This window comes from Blennius ocellaris (assembly GCF_963422515.1).
Source record: "Blennius ocellaris genome assembly, chromosome: 20".
NCBI classification, from domain to species: Eukaryota; Metazoa; Chordata; class Actinopteri; order Blenniiformes; family Blenniidae; genus Blennius; species Blennius ocellaris.
This window is the reverse complement of record NC_137669.1, coordinates 13,415,085-13,429,232: the sequence shown is the minus strand read 5'-3', so window position 1 is coordinate 13,429,232 and position 14,148 is coordinate 13,415,085. Positions and strand designations below refer to the sequence as shown.

Here is a 14,148-nt window from a genome sequence, read left to right as displayed (position 1 = left end):
GTTTCACCCAAGTCGTCGTGCGTTCGCTGTAAACAGCTAACAGTGGCGAGAAAAACGGTGAGCTATCTCCTGTATATGTGGCCTATTAATGTATTTTAGGTTTTAAATATTGTATTTTTTGTTTGTAGACCGATTTATCTTGTTTGTTACTCTCTGTCCGGGCGTAAAGAGGAGTTTCGTGTTAATGTGGGCAGCACCATGCTGTTCGTGTTAGCCTACTGGAGCCGCAAATCTGTGATGTTTCTTGTCTTTATAGGATAAAAATGGACGCACAGAAGGATGTACAGCCGCCGAAGCAGCAGCCTATGATCTACATATGTGGAGGTATTTTACTACTCTCATTGGTGTTCAATACAGCAGCTCAAAATGCAATTACTATCACTGTAAGTTGTAGCACTTTCCTCTGAGTTTGGTACCACACCTTATGAATGTTCATGAAGGAGTGAAAATAATGATCACAAGCTTTGCTTCAATGCAACTACATAAGAATATTCCTTTAAACATAAAAGTCTTGCATTTATAGTACATATGTAAATGATTTTGAATCTTATAATCTGCTGTAAATGAGCCACGATCATCACTTTGCTTCCTTTATCCATCAGTTCTTATTTTCACTACTGACCTTGAGGCCTTTTAACATTTAATCACTTCTGTTTTTGGAAGTTTTAAAGTCCTTAAATTTGCTATTGAATATGTGTATTTATCTTGTCTTATCTCTTATACTTAATACTATAGAAAATACTTGATTTTTACCAGAGAAAGTATTTTTTTCCCTTTTTGTTTTTAACATGCTTAAATGACAATATATTAAGTATTGTCAAAGGGAAGGGTCACTCATGAAATCAAGATTTCTTCTCTGCAATAGGTTATTCTTACATAAGACTGGATAGGACTGACTAAACAACCCAAGTCAGATGAAAAGTCAAAAACGTACTACTTAAAAGTATCTCAATGTAGTAAATTAAATAAAAATAGTTTTATTTATTTATTTAAGTGTAGTAATTAAATTGATTAACTTAAGTCCTTTCACCATTACCAAAACTTTAAATTTTCAGCAGTCCAGCAAGAATCTGATTATTTGAGGGTTTTTTTTTAAGTAGTGAGTGACTATATTCTCCTTTTGTATCTCATACATGCAGCACTGTGCTGATATTAACACATTGTAATTTTTATTTTTTCTTGCAGAATGTCACACCGAAAATGAAATCAAGGCCCGTGATCCCATCCGATGCAGAGAGTGCGGCTACAGGATTATGTACAAGAAGAGGACAAAGAGATGTATCTTTTTTCTACGGCTGTCTCTGGGAGGGAGGGGTGGCATGTTTTAAATAATTTTCTGGCTTAAAGTTGTGTTGCAATGATCAGTATTTTTAGCATTACTATATACAGCAACGTCACTTACGCAAAGTATGTAAACAAATAGTCATTGTAATGATCACATGAGGGACTTCATAGTTAAGAATATCCTCAGATTGTTTGTTTTTAGTTTAAATGACGTGTTTGGGTACAACCATATCAATGCATTTCCTTGACTCTTTGATTCCAGTGGTGGTTTTTGATGCCCGATGAAGACGAGGAGAGAAGCAGTTTTGACTGTTAATGTTGTTGTTGACTGTTTTTGTAGCGTATGACAATGTAAATAAATAGACCTTTTGGCTTGGTTTCACATTTCTGACTTCTTTTATTGCCAATATTGCAATTTTATGAGGAAAACTCAATTTGAAGTGATGTTGGTTGTTCTCACTTTTCTATTTTGTTTGAAGGTCCTAAATAAGATGAGGTAATATCAGACTATTAATCCCACATGGTAGAATTTGATGCTTTCTAAAGAGCAATGAAAGTTAATTAAAACCTGCAAATATACATTTGATTGTTTGTAATAAACAATTGAATTGCATTCAAAGCAGTCTACACTTTTATTAACACCTGATCTTAAAAGGATATCCCCATGTAAAATATAAAGCATCTCTTTGAAATAAATTACCAATAGGTCTGATATTTCATGAATGAAATGAGCTACATTTGTGTTTTCATGCCAAGAAAAGCAAACTCTATACTAATACTTAGGAGATCTTGCTGGGATTGGTTCCAATACCCCGTGACGTTGGGCGGGGTGGATGAATGGAAGATATTTAAACTAATGTAAATATGTTCTTGAAAGAGATTTAGAAGAATACACCGATTACTTACCTGATCTGCCGAATATATTAAATGAAATGAATCTTCAGTATTTGTAGTATTCACACTGGTCAAAACGAGCAAAAAGTACTGTGACCTTTATACACAGATGACTTAATGGGAGAATCTCCATTTTTTTTACTCAATAGAAACAAGCGTTTTCTTTTCATTTCTATTTCAAATTTTCCCTGTGTCAAGATTTTATTTTGTAAATCCTAATCCGTTCATCTCAGTAAAATGTATATCTAACGAAGGTGCAACATTTTTTTTTTTACTTGAAAAGCAAAACAAGATGAGCTCTTTGTTGAAAGGGTTTGCTTTTTTGACACACGTCGATATTTAATTGATCAATATTATTTACAAAAATTATGTATTTCCTAAGGGAATTTAACGAGCTTCGATAAAATGGTAGAAAACATGTATTTAAGACATAAAGAGTGTCGATGTGTCGTACTAAATCTCCTCCCATCTATTAGGCCGTATATGAATAATGCACATTAAAGACGCCGGCGTTGTTTTTGCCTCGTTGTTTTGCACGTTTCCCCGGGATGACGTTTTGTTGCGCTGTGAGGAGAGGAGAGGAGCGGATCTCTGGATCTCTTTCTGCAGCAGCGCCCCCCCCCCCCTCTACCCCCCGCACTGACATCAGCCTTGACGCCGCTCCTATCCGGAGGTGTGTCCTCCTCCTCCTCCTCCTCCTCCTGCAGAATTCCCCGCTCAGCCGGCCACAGATGCGGCTGCAGCTCCGAGGAGGAGAGGAGAGGAGAAGGGGAGGCAGAGCCGCAGGAAGCGCACTGCGGAGGGAGAGGGCAGCCATGGGGAACGCGCAGGACAAACCGCCGGGCAGCGGAGGTGGAGGAGGAGGCGCGGGGAAGCCTCGGACACCCGGAAGAGCTCCGGAGAGGGAGCGGGGACCGGGGAACGGCAGTGCGGGAGAAAACAGCCCTGCCGCCGGCGGCGAGGAGGAGCGGCGGCGGCGGGGAAGCCCCGCGGTGGACACAAGTTACCTGGACGCCCCCGCCGGGGCCCTGCCTCCTCACCTGGGCCGCCTGAAGAACCAGGGGAACCACCTCTTCAAACACGGGCAGTTCGCAGAGGCTCTGGAGAAATACAGCCAGGCCATAGACGGATGTGCTGAAGCAGGTCAGACGCTTGTAAAACCGATTAATTTAATATCCATCTACTGAAGGAGTGTTCCACCATCGTCAGTTAAACAGAGGGGTTTCTCGTGTCAAAGCTCAAACTTCTTTACCTTTTCAGCTCAATTTACCTGAATAAAGCATATTTATTCAAAAGTCATTGATCAGACAAACAAATAAACCAAACTATAGGCCTGAGATTTGTCAAAGTAGGTCCAAATGGTGTCAACTGTACTGGATATGAGGATAAAGACTTAAAAGTACAACTCCACCAAAATACAGTAATTTGTTTGTAATTTCTCAATTTAACTGGTGCAAACCTTCTATAAGATTTAATGAGACGTTTTCTTGTTCAAGATGCCGATAAACACGCGTTTAAATGGTTTTAAGAGAAGTGCATGGTCACAAGAGTTTCGTCGGGCCTTTAGTTTTACCCAATCGGCCTCCATCAGCAGCGTATAGATGGGAGAGGCTGATAGAAAACCTCTTGTATCATATATTCATTAGCCCCTCATGCAGGTATCACATACAAGTCCAGTCAGAGTGGCGTTTGGCTCCATAATCCACACGATCCTATGTCAATTATCAGCCGTTTTCTTTTTGAAAGCTGGTATCTGAGACATAAGAGTGGCTCGTGAATGCAGAGGACCGTTGGCACCGGGCAGCAGCAGTGGCAGGTGCAGACGGAGGCCGTGCGCTGGTGGTGCTTTTAGCAGAGGCTGGATGTTAATGCTGCACCTTGAGGAGAGCGCAGCCAACTTTTACCCTCATAGCCGGCGAGGGTTAGATCTTCTTCCTGCAGCACTGTGGACAGTGTTAACGTGATTGGAAAGGGCAGAAGACGTAACCGAGAGATGCTTTGAGAAAAGCGTTGATGACAGCGTGTAGCCAATGTCACTGCCATTTTAAATAAAGCTGCTTTCCCTCTGTTTGTTTATTTATTTATATTTGTTTTAGAGCATTTCAGGTCATAATGTCCAAAACCATCCTGTTATTAGAGGAGTAGCATTTAAATAAAAAGATCAGTGTGGATGGTTGGAGTGCTTTCAGAGTCAGATGAATGTTTGTTTGTTGTTTGTTTGTTTGTCCTTCCCTGCAGGCGTTGACAGCCCAGAAGACCTGTGCATTCTGTACTCCAACAGAGCTGCCTGCTACCTGAAGGACGGGAACAGCTCGGACTGCATACAGGACTGCACCAAGTATGTGGACAGTATCTGGTTTACGGGACCTCTTCACACGTATCATTTATTTTTTTGTGTTTTCGACATTAATTGAGATGAAACTTTATTGATCGTCCTGGACGGCTTTCCCTCTGGGGAAATCAAGAATTCCAGTAGCACTTCATGTCAAAATGGACAGAAATGGCACAACCTCACACATTTCATCAAGCAATGAGTAAAGAGCACCAATAGGAAATCAAACATATATTCTGTTTTTTTCCACCTTTGCCCACAGTGGGAACTGAGAGCCAAACTTTAGTATGCTAATAAGACGAACGTAAACAGAGATGAGAAGTTAGACGCATTTTCTTCTGCTTCTTGTTGATTCTCTTGAATTTAACACATAAAATTCCGAAAAGTCCTACTTGTTGATTTATGTGTTAGTTTTAGCTTCATGGCTGTTCATGATGTACATTTTAACAAAAGGCTCCAGGTATATTTTGACTGCTTTCTTACAATTACAGTGACTTTTTCCTCAAAAATGAAGTGAATGTGGTTTTACATGTGTTCATTCTGTCCTCTGATGTTTGTTTATTCCCACAGAAAACATTCCACTGTGCCCATAATGTTGACTGTGACTGTAACGCATCCACTCAGCTCAAAACCGGCCACAAAATCATTAATTAGGTCCTAAATATAGATTTTCCAAGGAAGCAGCTCTTTTTCTTTAGTGCAACATCTTTTTGTTTATGGTTGCTGGTTCAGGGGCTTTGCTGCAGTCATTCACTCAGATTCTCACGCTCATGCTCATGAATAGAAACGCGGCAGATGATCAGAGCTGCGCTGGCGATGCCGAGCGGAGGTGCAAGGCGGCGTGATCCTCCATCTGTGTGTCTCTCTGATCCTCTTAGAGCTTTGGAGCTGCAGCCCTTCTCCCTGAAGCCGCTGCTACGCCGAGCCATGGCCTATGAGTCACTGGAGCGCTACAGCAGGGCCTACGTGGATTATAAGACCGTGCTGCAGATGGACACCGGGGTGCAGGCCGCTCACGACAGCATTCACAGGTCAGCGCACTGCAAAAAGGGGGGGGACATGTACAACCCTGTGAGAGGATTTCAATCAGTTTGTAGACGGTGGCCTCTAACGATACTGTTAGTATATAATACTGCAAATTATTTTATTGCTGTAAAGTTAAAAAAAATTAAAAAAGATCTTATGTGAAAAGCATCATTCTGCACAGGTTTTGCATTTTGTATCCGAGAACCTACGACACTGTGTATTTTCCTGTAACCTGTGTGGTGCTGAGCAACACTAAAAAATTCTGAAAGAAACTTCACATAAACATAGAAATGTTTCTTTTTCTTTGGTCATCTTAAGACGTTTTCACATCCATCTATACTTTCATGGGTATTTTCTTTCTACTATGTGCACAGAAGTCATGCTCAGTGTTTGTTTATGGTTCGTGTATGTTTGGTTTTTATAGAATCTTCTTAAGCTTCAGCACTTTTTACTTTATTGGCTGCTGTTTTTAAGCTATATGTCCATGTGCAACAGACCACCTTTTAACGGCTTGTGGAGACACTTTCTGTACATTTTCTTGTTATTAGAAGTAGTAGTCTTTTTGTATTCCTTGTAAATGTTTTACATGTGGAAATTATATGTCATTATTTTGCCATGAGTTCAAATTTAAAGACGACACTCCCGTTTTCGTTTTTTCTGCCAGGATCACCAAGATGCTGATCGAACAGGACGGGCCTGCGTGGAGAGAGAAGCTTCCAGAGATCCCGGCCGTTCCTCTGTCTGTGCAGCAGCAGCACAGGGCGAAGCCCGTCAGCATGGAACAGGCCCAGGCTCGGGCCGCTCGCGCCACGCAGGAGGAAGGTGAGCCACGCCAAAAAAAACCTAAACAAACAAGTAAATAACATCAGCTATTGATTGACATTAAAGTGCTGCAGAATCAAAAACGTGAATGTATCGAGTCCCCCTCGGTATCAATTTATGTGTCATCTTATTTTTTTTTAACTACTATTAGATAACACAGGTGCCACATTAAGAACTGGGCTGGAATAACACTGATCATGTGATTTACAAGAGACAGAAAAGAATTGTACCAGCAAAATGTTTGTTAGTTGTTTGTAAAAGACTAGATGTTTAAAAAAAAAAATGTTGCAGAATGAATTGCAGCATAATAGAATTCACTCAACTTTAAACGATGGGGATCATGAAGCTGCAGCAGAAGTCACTCAGTGAGAATCAGAGTGGAACTGCTGCCAGCTGGTGAAGGCTCTCCGGTTGAGTGTGTGTGTGTGTGTGTGTGTGTGTGTGTGTGTGTGTGTGTGTGTGTGTGTGTGTGTGTGTGTGTGTGTGTGTGTGTGTGTGTGTGTGTGTGTGTGTGTGTGTGTGTGTGTGTGTGTGTGTGTGTGTGTGTGTGTGTGCGCGTGTGTGTGCGTGCGCACACCATCAATAATGCAGAGGGAAGGCGATCCACACGGAGCATAGTGCTGCTGTAATGGAACAATCCAGGTCAGATTTCCTCTGAGCTGCTCGTGGTCCACACAGACCAGAAGACTCCACCGTGAATGCAAATATATTTAAATGGCGGTCGTTGAGGACACGCCCACAACGACCGCCATAGACACTGACGCGTAAATCAGACTTTGGTGTTGGTCACATCATGAAATTCCGCCCCAGGGACTTTACTTGTGCAGATGTATACGTGTAACTCGTATGCAGACGTACATAAACAGTTAATGAGTTACAACACACACACACACACCCAGTAGTGAATCTCAGAATAGCCTCTGTTGCTGGGGAAACCGATGAAACTGGTTCAACCTGTCAGGGTTTAGCATCACAGCTGTATTGGTGCAACAAGTCTTTTGATGCTTTATTTATTTATTTTTAAAAGGCTGCTGCACACAAAAAACATGCTTTTTAACTCTGTCATCAAAGCAGGTGTTTATGTTGACTACAAATATGTAAAAAGTACGGTGAAATGGCTCAGCAGGCCACCGCAGCCTGAACCGAACAAAGCCAAAGCTGCGAAAGAACTGCAGTGGGAATAAAGCTTATTTGATCCGTGTCTCTTTGTTTGATCTCTGTGAGGAAGTCTTTTATCTATTTTATCCATCTTCTATCAAGCTTGGTCCAGTTCGGGGTTACAGGCCACTGGAGCTGATCCCTGCTATCAAAGGGTAAAGAGTTAGATGGGCCTGTGTCCAACTTTCATTAATATTATATAACAACAAATAAAAAAAAAATACTTTCATAAGAAATTAGTTGCTTAAGTACTAAGAATCATTTTTAATTTGGCTTGTGAGAAATCTTATTCATGATAACATTTGTAATAAACACACCTACTCGTTTCACCAGTATCATTTTTTTCAAAATGTAAATGATACCTGACTGAAAGTTTTTATGATGATTTAAGAAACGGGATATTAGATATTTTGCACACTTTGGTGTACCAATAAATATGTATTTTTTTTAACTCGGTATTTAGTGCAAAGACACAAGATTACTCTTTGAAAATAGATTCAACTTAATACATATTTTTTTTGCAAGTTGATCCCTTTTGAGAAAATTTTTTGAATATTGTGCTTTTTTTTCTGTGAAATACAGTAAAATGTCAAAGTAAAATTCACCCTCGCAGTAGGATTTGAATCTAATGCCACTTTCACAACGAGGTTGTTGGTTTTCACTGCATCGGTGATGTATTGCGTCACTCTGCTCTTGGATAGAAACGATCCAGTTGATGTTTACGCCTGGTTTTATGTGGATTTCGGTCCACTGGTCGTATGTTTAACAAACCTGCCTGCCACTTCCTGGTTGGACCCGTTTGCATGTTCTTCTACCCCCTAGGGTGCTCTGGGTTAAATAAATAGATAACATGACGAGGGATTTTTATTTATACTTGACAATGTATTTTAGTGCATGTGAGTAATGAACAAGGGTAAAAGAAACAAAACAAACTCTGTCAGGTCTTTACATTGCTCCATATAGATGGACTCCATCAATGTTTCCCGACTCATTGGTTGTCGTGACTTCCTCAGCACATCAGTAGATCGCTGTCGTCTCATTAATTCAGCGCTCTGCTGACGGCCTGATGCCTTTTTTTTTATTGATGAGTCACCAAACAGTCGGCTGACGCTTTAAAGGCAAACTCATTCAGCAGCGTCTCTGTCTGAGGCACGGATCTATAACGTCTGCAGGAAAAGAAATAACCTCTTCAAGGAATAAGGCGTCACCATGTGGAGTTGTTTGGACGGACCCTTCAAAAATGACCCCGGGTTGTTTATCTGTTCCAGCGTCAGTATTTTACTGAACTTTCTCTTTCTTGTCTCTGACAGCCAGAAGAAAAGACGCTCGCTTTACGTTACTGAAGCAGGAGGGGAACAGTTTGGTGAAGAAAGGTTCGTTCCAGGAGGCTCTGAAGAAGTACAGCGAATGTCTCGACCTGAAGCCCGACGAATGTGCCGTCTTCACCAACAGGTACCAGCCCAACGCCATTCATTTCACATTCCGTAACATCCCCAGACCAAAGTGCAAACCGTTTTTCTTCTCGGTTTGTCCCTATGCTTTTATTTTATAATCCTCACACGTAGTATCACAAGATGTCAAGTGCTTTAAAAATTAAAGGTCTTGTTATTTTTGATTCAATTCGTTTAAGTACAACCTCCGCATACTTAAAGGAGTGTAGAAAGTTGTATTATTTTCTCCGGTGATCTATCTGTGGATGAAATGCAGCGGTGTATACAAAAGGTGGTCCTCTTTTCTGTGTTATTGTTGATTTCATTGCTGAAAAGAGACAATCAAGCCAGTTTTTTTTAATTGTCAGGAGTAAAAAGTCCAAACATTCATGATGAAATCTTGCCCCTCTCAGTGGATTAACATCCTGGTTTAACCGGTGTTAAAAATAACTGTACAAGTTGCAATCTTACGTTAAAGACGAAAAATTAGTTGGCGATTAAGCACCTTTGATAAGAGCAGTAAAAATGTATTTCCCACAGCTGATAACATTCCACGCTGAAATCACAGTTATATGTGAATGAAAAATAAAACTACCTTCCACAAAGACTGTAACGGAGTTCAAGTGTAATGTAAAGACAGTTTCTTTCCTTCTGGGATTTTATAATTGTAAAAACAGCAGAGGTCACCATATGATCATCTGGTATCATGTATACTGCCTCTGTCATGCAACATGTAATGCTTTTGATCATTAAAGAAAAAATAACCTGATAAAAACTGCTGCACAACAGCCAAATTAAAGTTATTCTCAACTTTTCTTTCATAATTGAGTGTTAAATTGAGATCCAGATCTAATATCGGCGGATGATTTGTTCTAATTCCGTGACGAAATCTGATCATTCAGATAATTCGTGAGGCGCAAACCAACAATCTGTAGAACTCAGTATTAGATGAAGCAAAACCATTATTATTCTCGGACATATTGATTTATATGAGCAGTTTTGAGACAGAGAGCTGAGCAGATTGAGATGGAGGTAAACGATCTGCTGTGGGGGCTACCAGCTGACAGAGAAGAAGTATAACCGTCTGAATTTGTTGATTTCCTCCAGAGCTATTTGTCTCCTGAGACTAAATCGCTTTGAAGAGGCCAAACAGGACTGTGACTCTGCGCTGCAGCTGGAGCCCGACAACAAGAAGGCCTTCTACCGACGAGCTCTGGCTTTCAAAGGCCTACAGGTACACCGACACGCCGCCGTTTTTAAACTTTACAACGGCACATACGAGAGTCTTTGTGCTTCTAATCTTTGCGCCTGTACTCTTCCAATCTGGCCGTGATCCCAGGACTACCTGTCGGCCAGCAGCGACCTGCAGGAGGTCCTCCAGCTGGACCCCAAAGTCCGGGAGGCCGAGCAGGAGCTGGAGGAGGTGACGGGCCTCCTGAGACAGAGTCTGCTGGACGACAGCAGACGCACAGCGAGGGTGAAGGAAGGGGGGGGGGGATCATCATAATCACCCATTTTCAAGCAATCTTTCACCCCTAAATGTCCCAGTTGACTGAAAAAAAAAAAAAACATGTCTTCCAGGTGTGACGTCTCCACAGGTGGACACCATGCTGGACTGTTACCGATCTTTTAAAGCCATCAGCCGCTGGAAGCTGAACAAACCAGCTGAACAAACGAACGCCCCCTCAGACGACCAGCTTTGCAGCCCCGCGGCGTGCGCTCACGTTAACGTGGAGCTTTACTGGCGTTCAGCGTGAAGGTACTCATGACCTGCTTTGCACTAGGAATCATTCACATCATTATGTAACGTACTGTAAATACCGTTTCATTGGACGAGCCGCCGGGGTCTTTTTTTTAAATTTTTTTTTTTATTTTTTTTTGTCCGAGGGAAAGGGAAGCGTGTGAATCGTGTGCCTTATCGAGATTTCTACCACAGCAAGGGTGAAACACGCCAACGTTGTTTTTTTTTTTCTTGAATTTATTTTAAAAGACGTTTGCTTTAAAAATTCAAACACGTTACAGAAACTGATTTGAGTTTGTGTTGAAGGTTGTATGAGACACAGTTCTGTGCATTCTGCAGCGACGGTGGTGGTTGTGCTCGCGTACCTGTGTACACGTCTGCTGAGCAATAAAGAAGAGTCTCTTCCATAAACTGGCACTACTGTTAAGAGTTGGACTCCGCTTCGGAAAAGCTTTAGCACAGTTTTACGGCGTTGTCCAATCCCGGTTGTTCGTGGCGACAGTTTTACGCGCGCCACATGGCGGCCTGCTTCGTCCATTAGCACCGAGCCGTCGCGCGGAAACAAATAACTACTTGGTTTATGGCTCATGTGTCGTCAGGGTACAACTCTTGCAGCATCGATTTTCCATTTTGAAATTGGAATAAGCAGACTTTACCTTAATATTTCTTTTAGTAAAATATCTCATTTGAGTGAAACAACAGGACTGGACAACACCGCGTCACGTCCAGTTGGTCAGTGTTGTCGTCCTTTATTCATTTTGGCCCAATTTGTTTCTTCTCAAAAGAATTAATAACGGTATGTTCACAACTATGATAAAGTAAAAGAACCGATTTTGAAGCCGTTAAATATTCAATAAAACTTACAAAACCATCAAACAACATCATACAGTTTCATTTTGAGCAGAACTTCATTGAACGTCGGCAGCTCCAACCCTTCCTCTATTTCTAAAATCTTCCTGGACTTTTTTTTTATTGTCGCATCATCAGTCATCTCTCTCAATTCAGCCGTCTTTCAGTTTTATTCAAATAGTGCCATAATGTACCGTATTTTCCAGACTATACGTGACTTTTTTTTTTATTTATTGTTTCACTGGTGTTTAAATGTTATATGATAACACAGTTATCAAAATACATTGGGACCACCAGATGGCATTGTATGACAACAGAACGCTACTCGATTACTGTTGTATGGGCAAGTAAATGCCGTCAAAAAGAAACGGCTACGCAGAAAAACTTTCACAAAAAAAATGATAAAATCTGTATCAGTAAATAGAAGCAGAGCAGCAGAAACAGTTTAAAGCATCTGGGAATTATTATTATTTTTTTTTTATAATTTAGATGGAGGTAGCATATAGTCTGGGAATTACGGTAGTCATATGAGGCATCACATTTATTCAATATTAAATACAGAGGGAACAAATCCAAGAATTCCATATGAGCAAGTGAAAGAAAGATGATTTTTTTTTTTGCAGTTTGCAGGTTTATATTGTCAGTTTGTAAGACGGGTGATGCATACAGATAATTTTGGGAAGTACACAAGCCTAAAAATGTGAAATTACATTGCTTTAAATGGAGAAGCACACAGACTCTGCACGTGATCAACTGATACATGCAAAACTAAAGCCTCAGGTTTTAAACAGGTTATGATGGCGACGGAATGATTCAGCATCTCCACTGAACTCGACACTCAGAAGATGAGTTAGAACATTTTCACCTTCTCGCTTTCAGACAAAGTCTCTGCAGCAGCTGGAGTTGCAGGTTCATTTATCTTCCACTGTAAAATTCACTGTGACTCTCAGGTCTGCTCTTGAATGTAACCCTGTTTTTAGCATTTAAAGCGACGCTCGTGTCTCGACAACAACCAGACAAAAGTCTGTTTTTACATTTATGGTTCCATTTTATGTCCTTTTTCAGCAGAAGCCCAACAGATGTGAGACAAAATAATACAAGAAAATCTTTGACTATGTTGATGATCTCTTACTTTATGTGACCAAACAACCATTTGATGTAAAGAAGTGACACCGGTTGACATTAACAGAACATAAACTGTTTAAACCATTTTAAAAATCATTATTTAATAATTTGAGTATATGTAGTTTTTTTTGCAATTATTTAAATTTTTTCTGATATCTATAATTCCCACTTGTAAGTTGTTTTGCGTTCTACAGAGGATACAGAGTTACAGTGAAATTTATTCAAAAATACTAAGAGGTTTTAAATCGAATTAAAAATGTTTCCCACAGTTAGATCCTTACCTGTGATTCTTATTTTTTACTTCGAAAATTAATGGTCACTTTTGCGCTCAAGTGCATCTCAAAACCTTTATTCGCTTTTCAACTTTCATTGAAGTAAAGAAATTATCTTAAAGAATATATTTTTGTCAAATCAGTGTAATTACTATCAGAAGTTGTCTCAGAAAACAATATCGAATATAAACTCTGGTCCATCAAATTCACATGGTTAAAGTAAACATTTTCAAAAATCTAAATTTCTTCCAGTTTTAGTCTTTTACTGGAACTAGAATTAAAAAAAACCAACCCAAAACCTTCAAATGAGAGTGAATGGGTTTAAAGTGTTTGTGTCTATTTAGCTGAACCTGCACAACCTGAAAACTAAACTGCAACTTTTACAAGAAGACTTCTCCCGACTCCTGACCCACATTTCTCTTTAAAGCCCTGATCCGCGTGCAGGAAAGGCGTTTTCACTCCATTAAAGCCCTTTTCATGTGTGTGGGTGTGCGTATGCTGCTCTTCCACCTGTTTGTTTTTTTCCCACACTTGTTCCAAGAGAAATAAACAAGACATTTTCATGACTTTGTAATTTTGTGACCACGCCTACTTCGAACCGGCGCAGAGATCCAACGTTGGCGTAAATCCTGCAACACCTCAGCCTGAAACCGGGCGGAAAGGATGAGAAGTATCACGTGCCAGAACTCTGATTTCACTTGTGTTGAATTTGACTTGTTTAAAAGTAGGTACTTTTCTCCATTTTGACCCTTATTTTATTTATTCTGTTGTAACGACATGAAAAGCCTTTTCGAAATGAAAACAGCCGTAATGAAGCTCTTCAGCCATTTGTACTGATTTATGGAATGTAAACGCATGTACTGTATGTAAATAGACTGTAAATGTAAATAAACTGCAACATGGATGCTTCAATGGTGCAACTTACTACGAATGAAAAAAAATCCATCTTCTGCACCTGCACTCAACACCAAAAGAAATCAATGCAGGCACATGTATAACATGCAGTTAAACGTTTAAAGCATGAAACGTGTTAAATTGTGACAAAATCAAACAAATTTAGGAAAGAATTGCAGGAAATGTTTGATAACTTATATGAAATAATCTTCAAATACACACTTTCAATGATACTCCAGGGACAAGACAAAACACGACGCCACAAGCTTGATTGAAATGTTTATTTTTTTTTGTAAGGATATGCATTTACATGCACAACAT

The 14,148-nt window shown here is 40.2% G+C and overlaps 2 protein-coding genes across 2 annotated transcripts; both read left to right on the top strand.

Annotated features, from left to right (window-relative positions):
* On the top strand, window positions 1-1,668 carry polr2k (RNA polymerase II, I and III subunit K). Its single transcript, XM_080515601.1, has 4 exons — window positions 1-57; window positions 257-324; window positions 1,186-1,278; window positions 1,547-1,668. Exons 2-4 carry the CDS (start codon window positions 264-266, stop codon window positions 1,567-1,569), a joined length of 177 nt encoding a protein of 58 aa, XP_080371727.1. The 5' UTR covers window positions 1-57; window positions 257-263; the 3' UTR covers window positions 1,570-1,668.
* Window positions 1,669-2,993: 1,325 nt separating this feature from the next.
* Window positions 2,994-11,989, top strand: spag1a (sperm associated antigen 1a; the record flags this gene model as incomplete). Its single annotated transcript, XM_080516202.1, has 8 exons — window positions 2,994-3,321; window positions 4,417-4,516; window positions 5,389-5,541; window positions 6,201-6,358; window positions 8,827-8,968; window positions 10,054-10,180; window positions 10,286-10,423; window positions 10,528-11,989. The coding sequence occupies 8 exons, from the start codon at window positions 2,994-2,996 to the stop codon at window positions 10,531-10,533; spliced, it is 1,152 nt and encodes a 383-aa protein (XP_080372328.1). The 3' UTR covers window positions 10,534-11,989.
* Between the last annotated feature and the right edge of the window lie 2,159 nt (window positions 11,990-14,148).

Bases quoted from the DNA above. Each gene is read 5' to 3' on its own strand.
- polr2k (XM_080515601.1), top strand. From the start codon at position 264: ATGGACGCACAGAAGGATGTACAGCCGCCGAAGCAGCAGCCTATGATC. The intron at 325-1,185 runs GTATTTTACTAC...TTTTTCTTGCAG, and splicing joins TATGATCTACATATGTGGAG to AATGTCACACCGAAAATGAA. The intron at 1,279-1,546 runs GTATCTTTTTTC...CTTTGATTCCAG, and splicing joins CAAGAAGAGGACAAAGAGAT to TGGTGGTTTTTGATGCCCGA.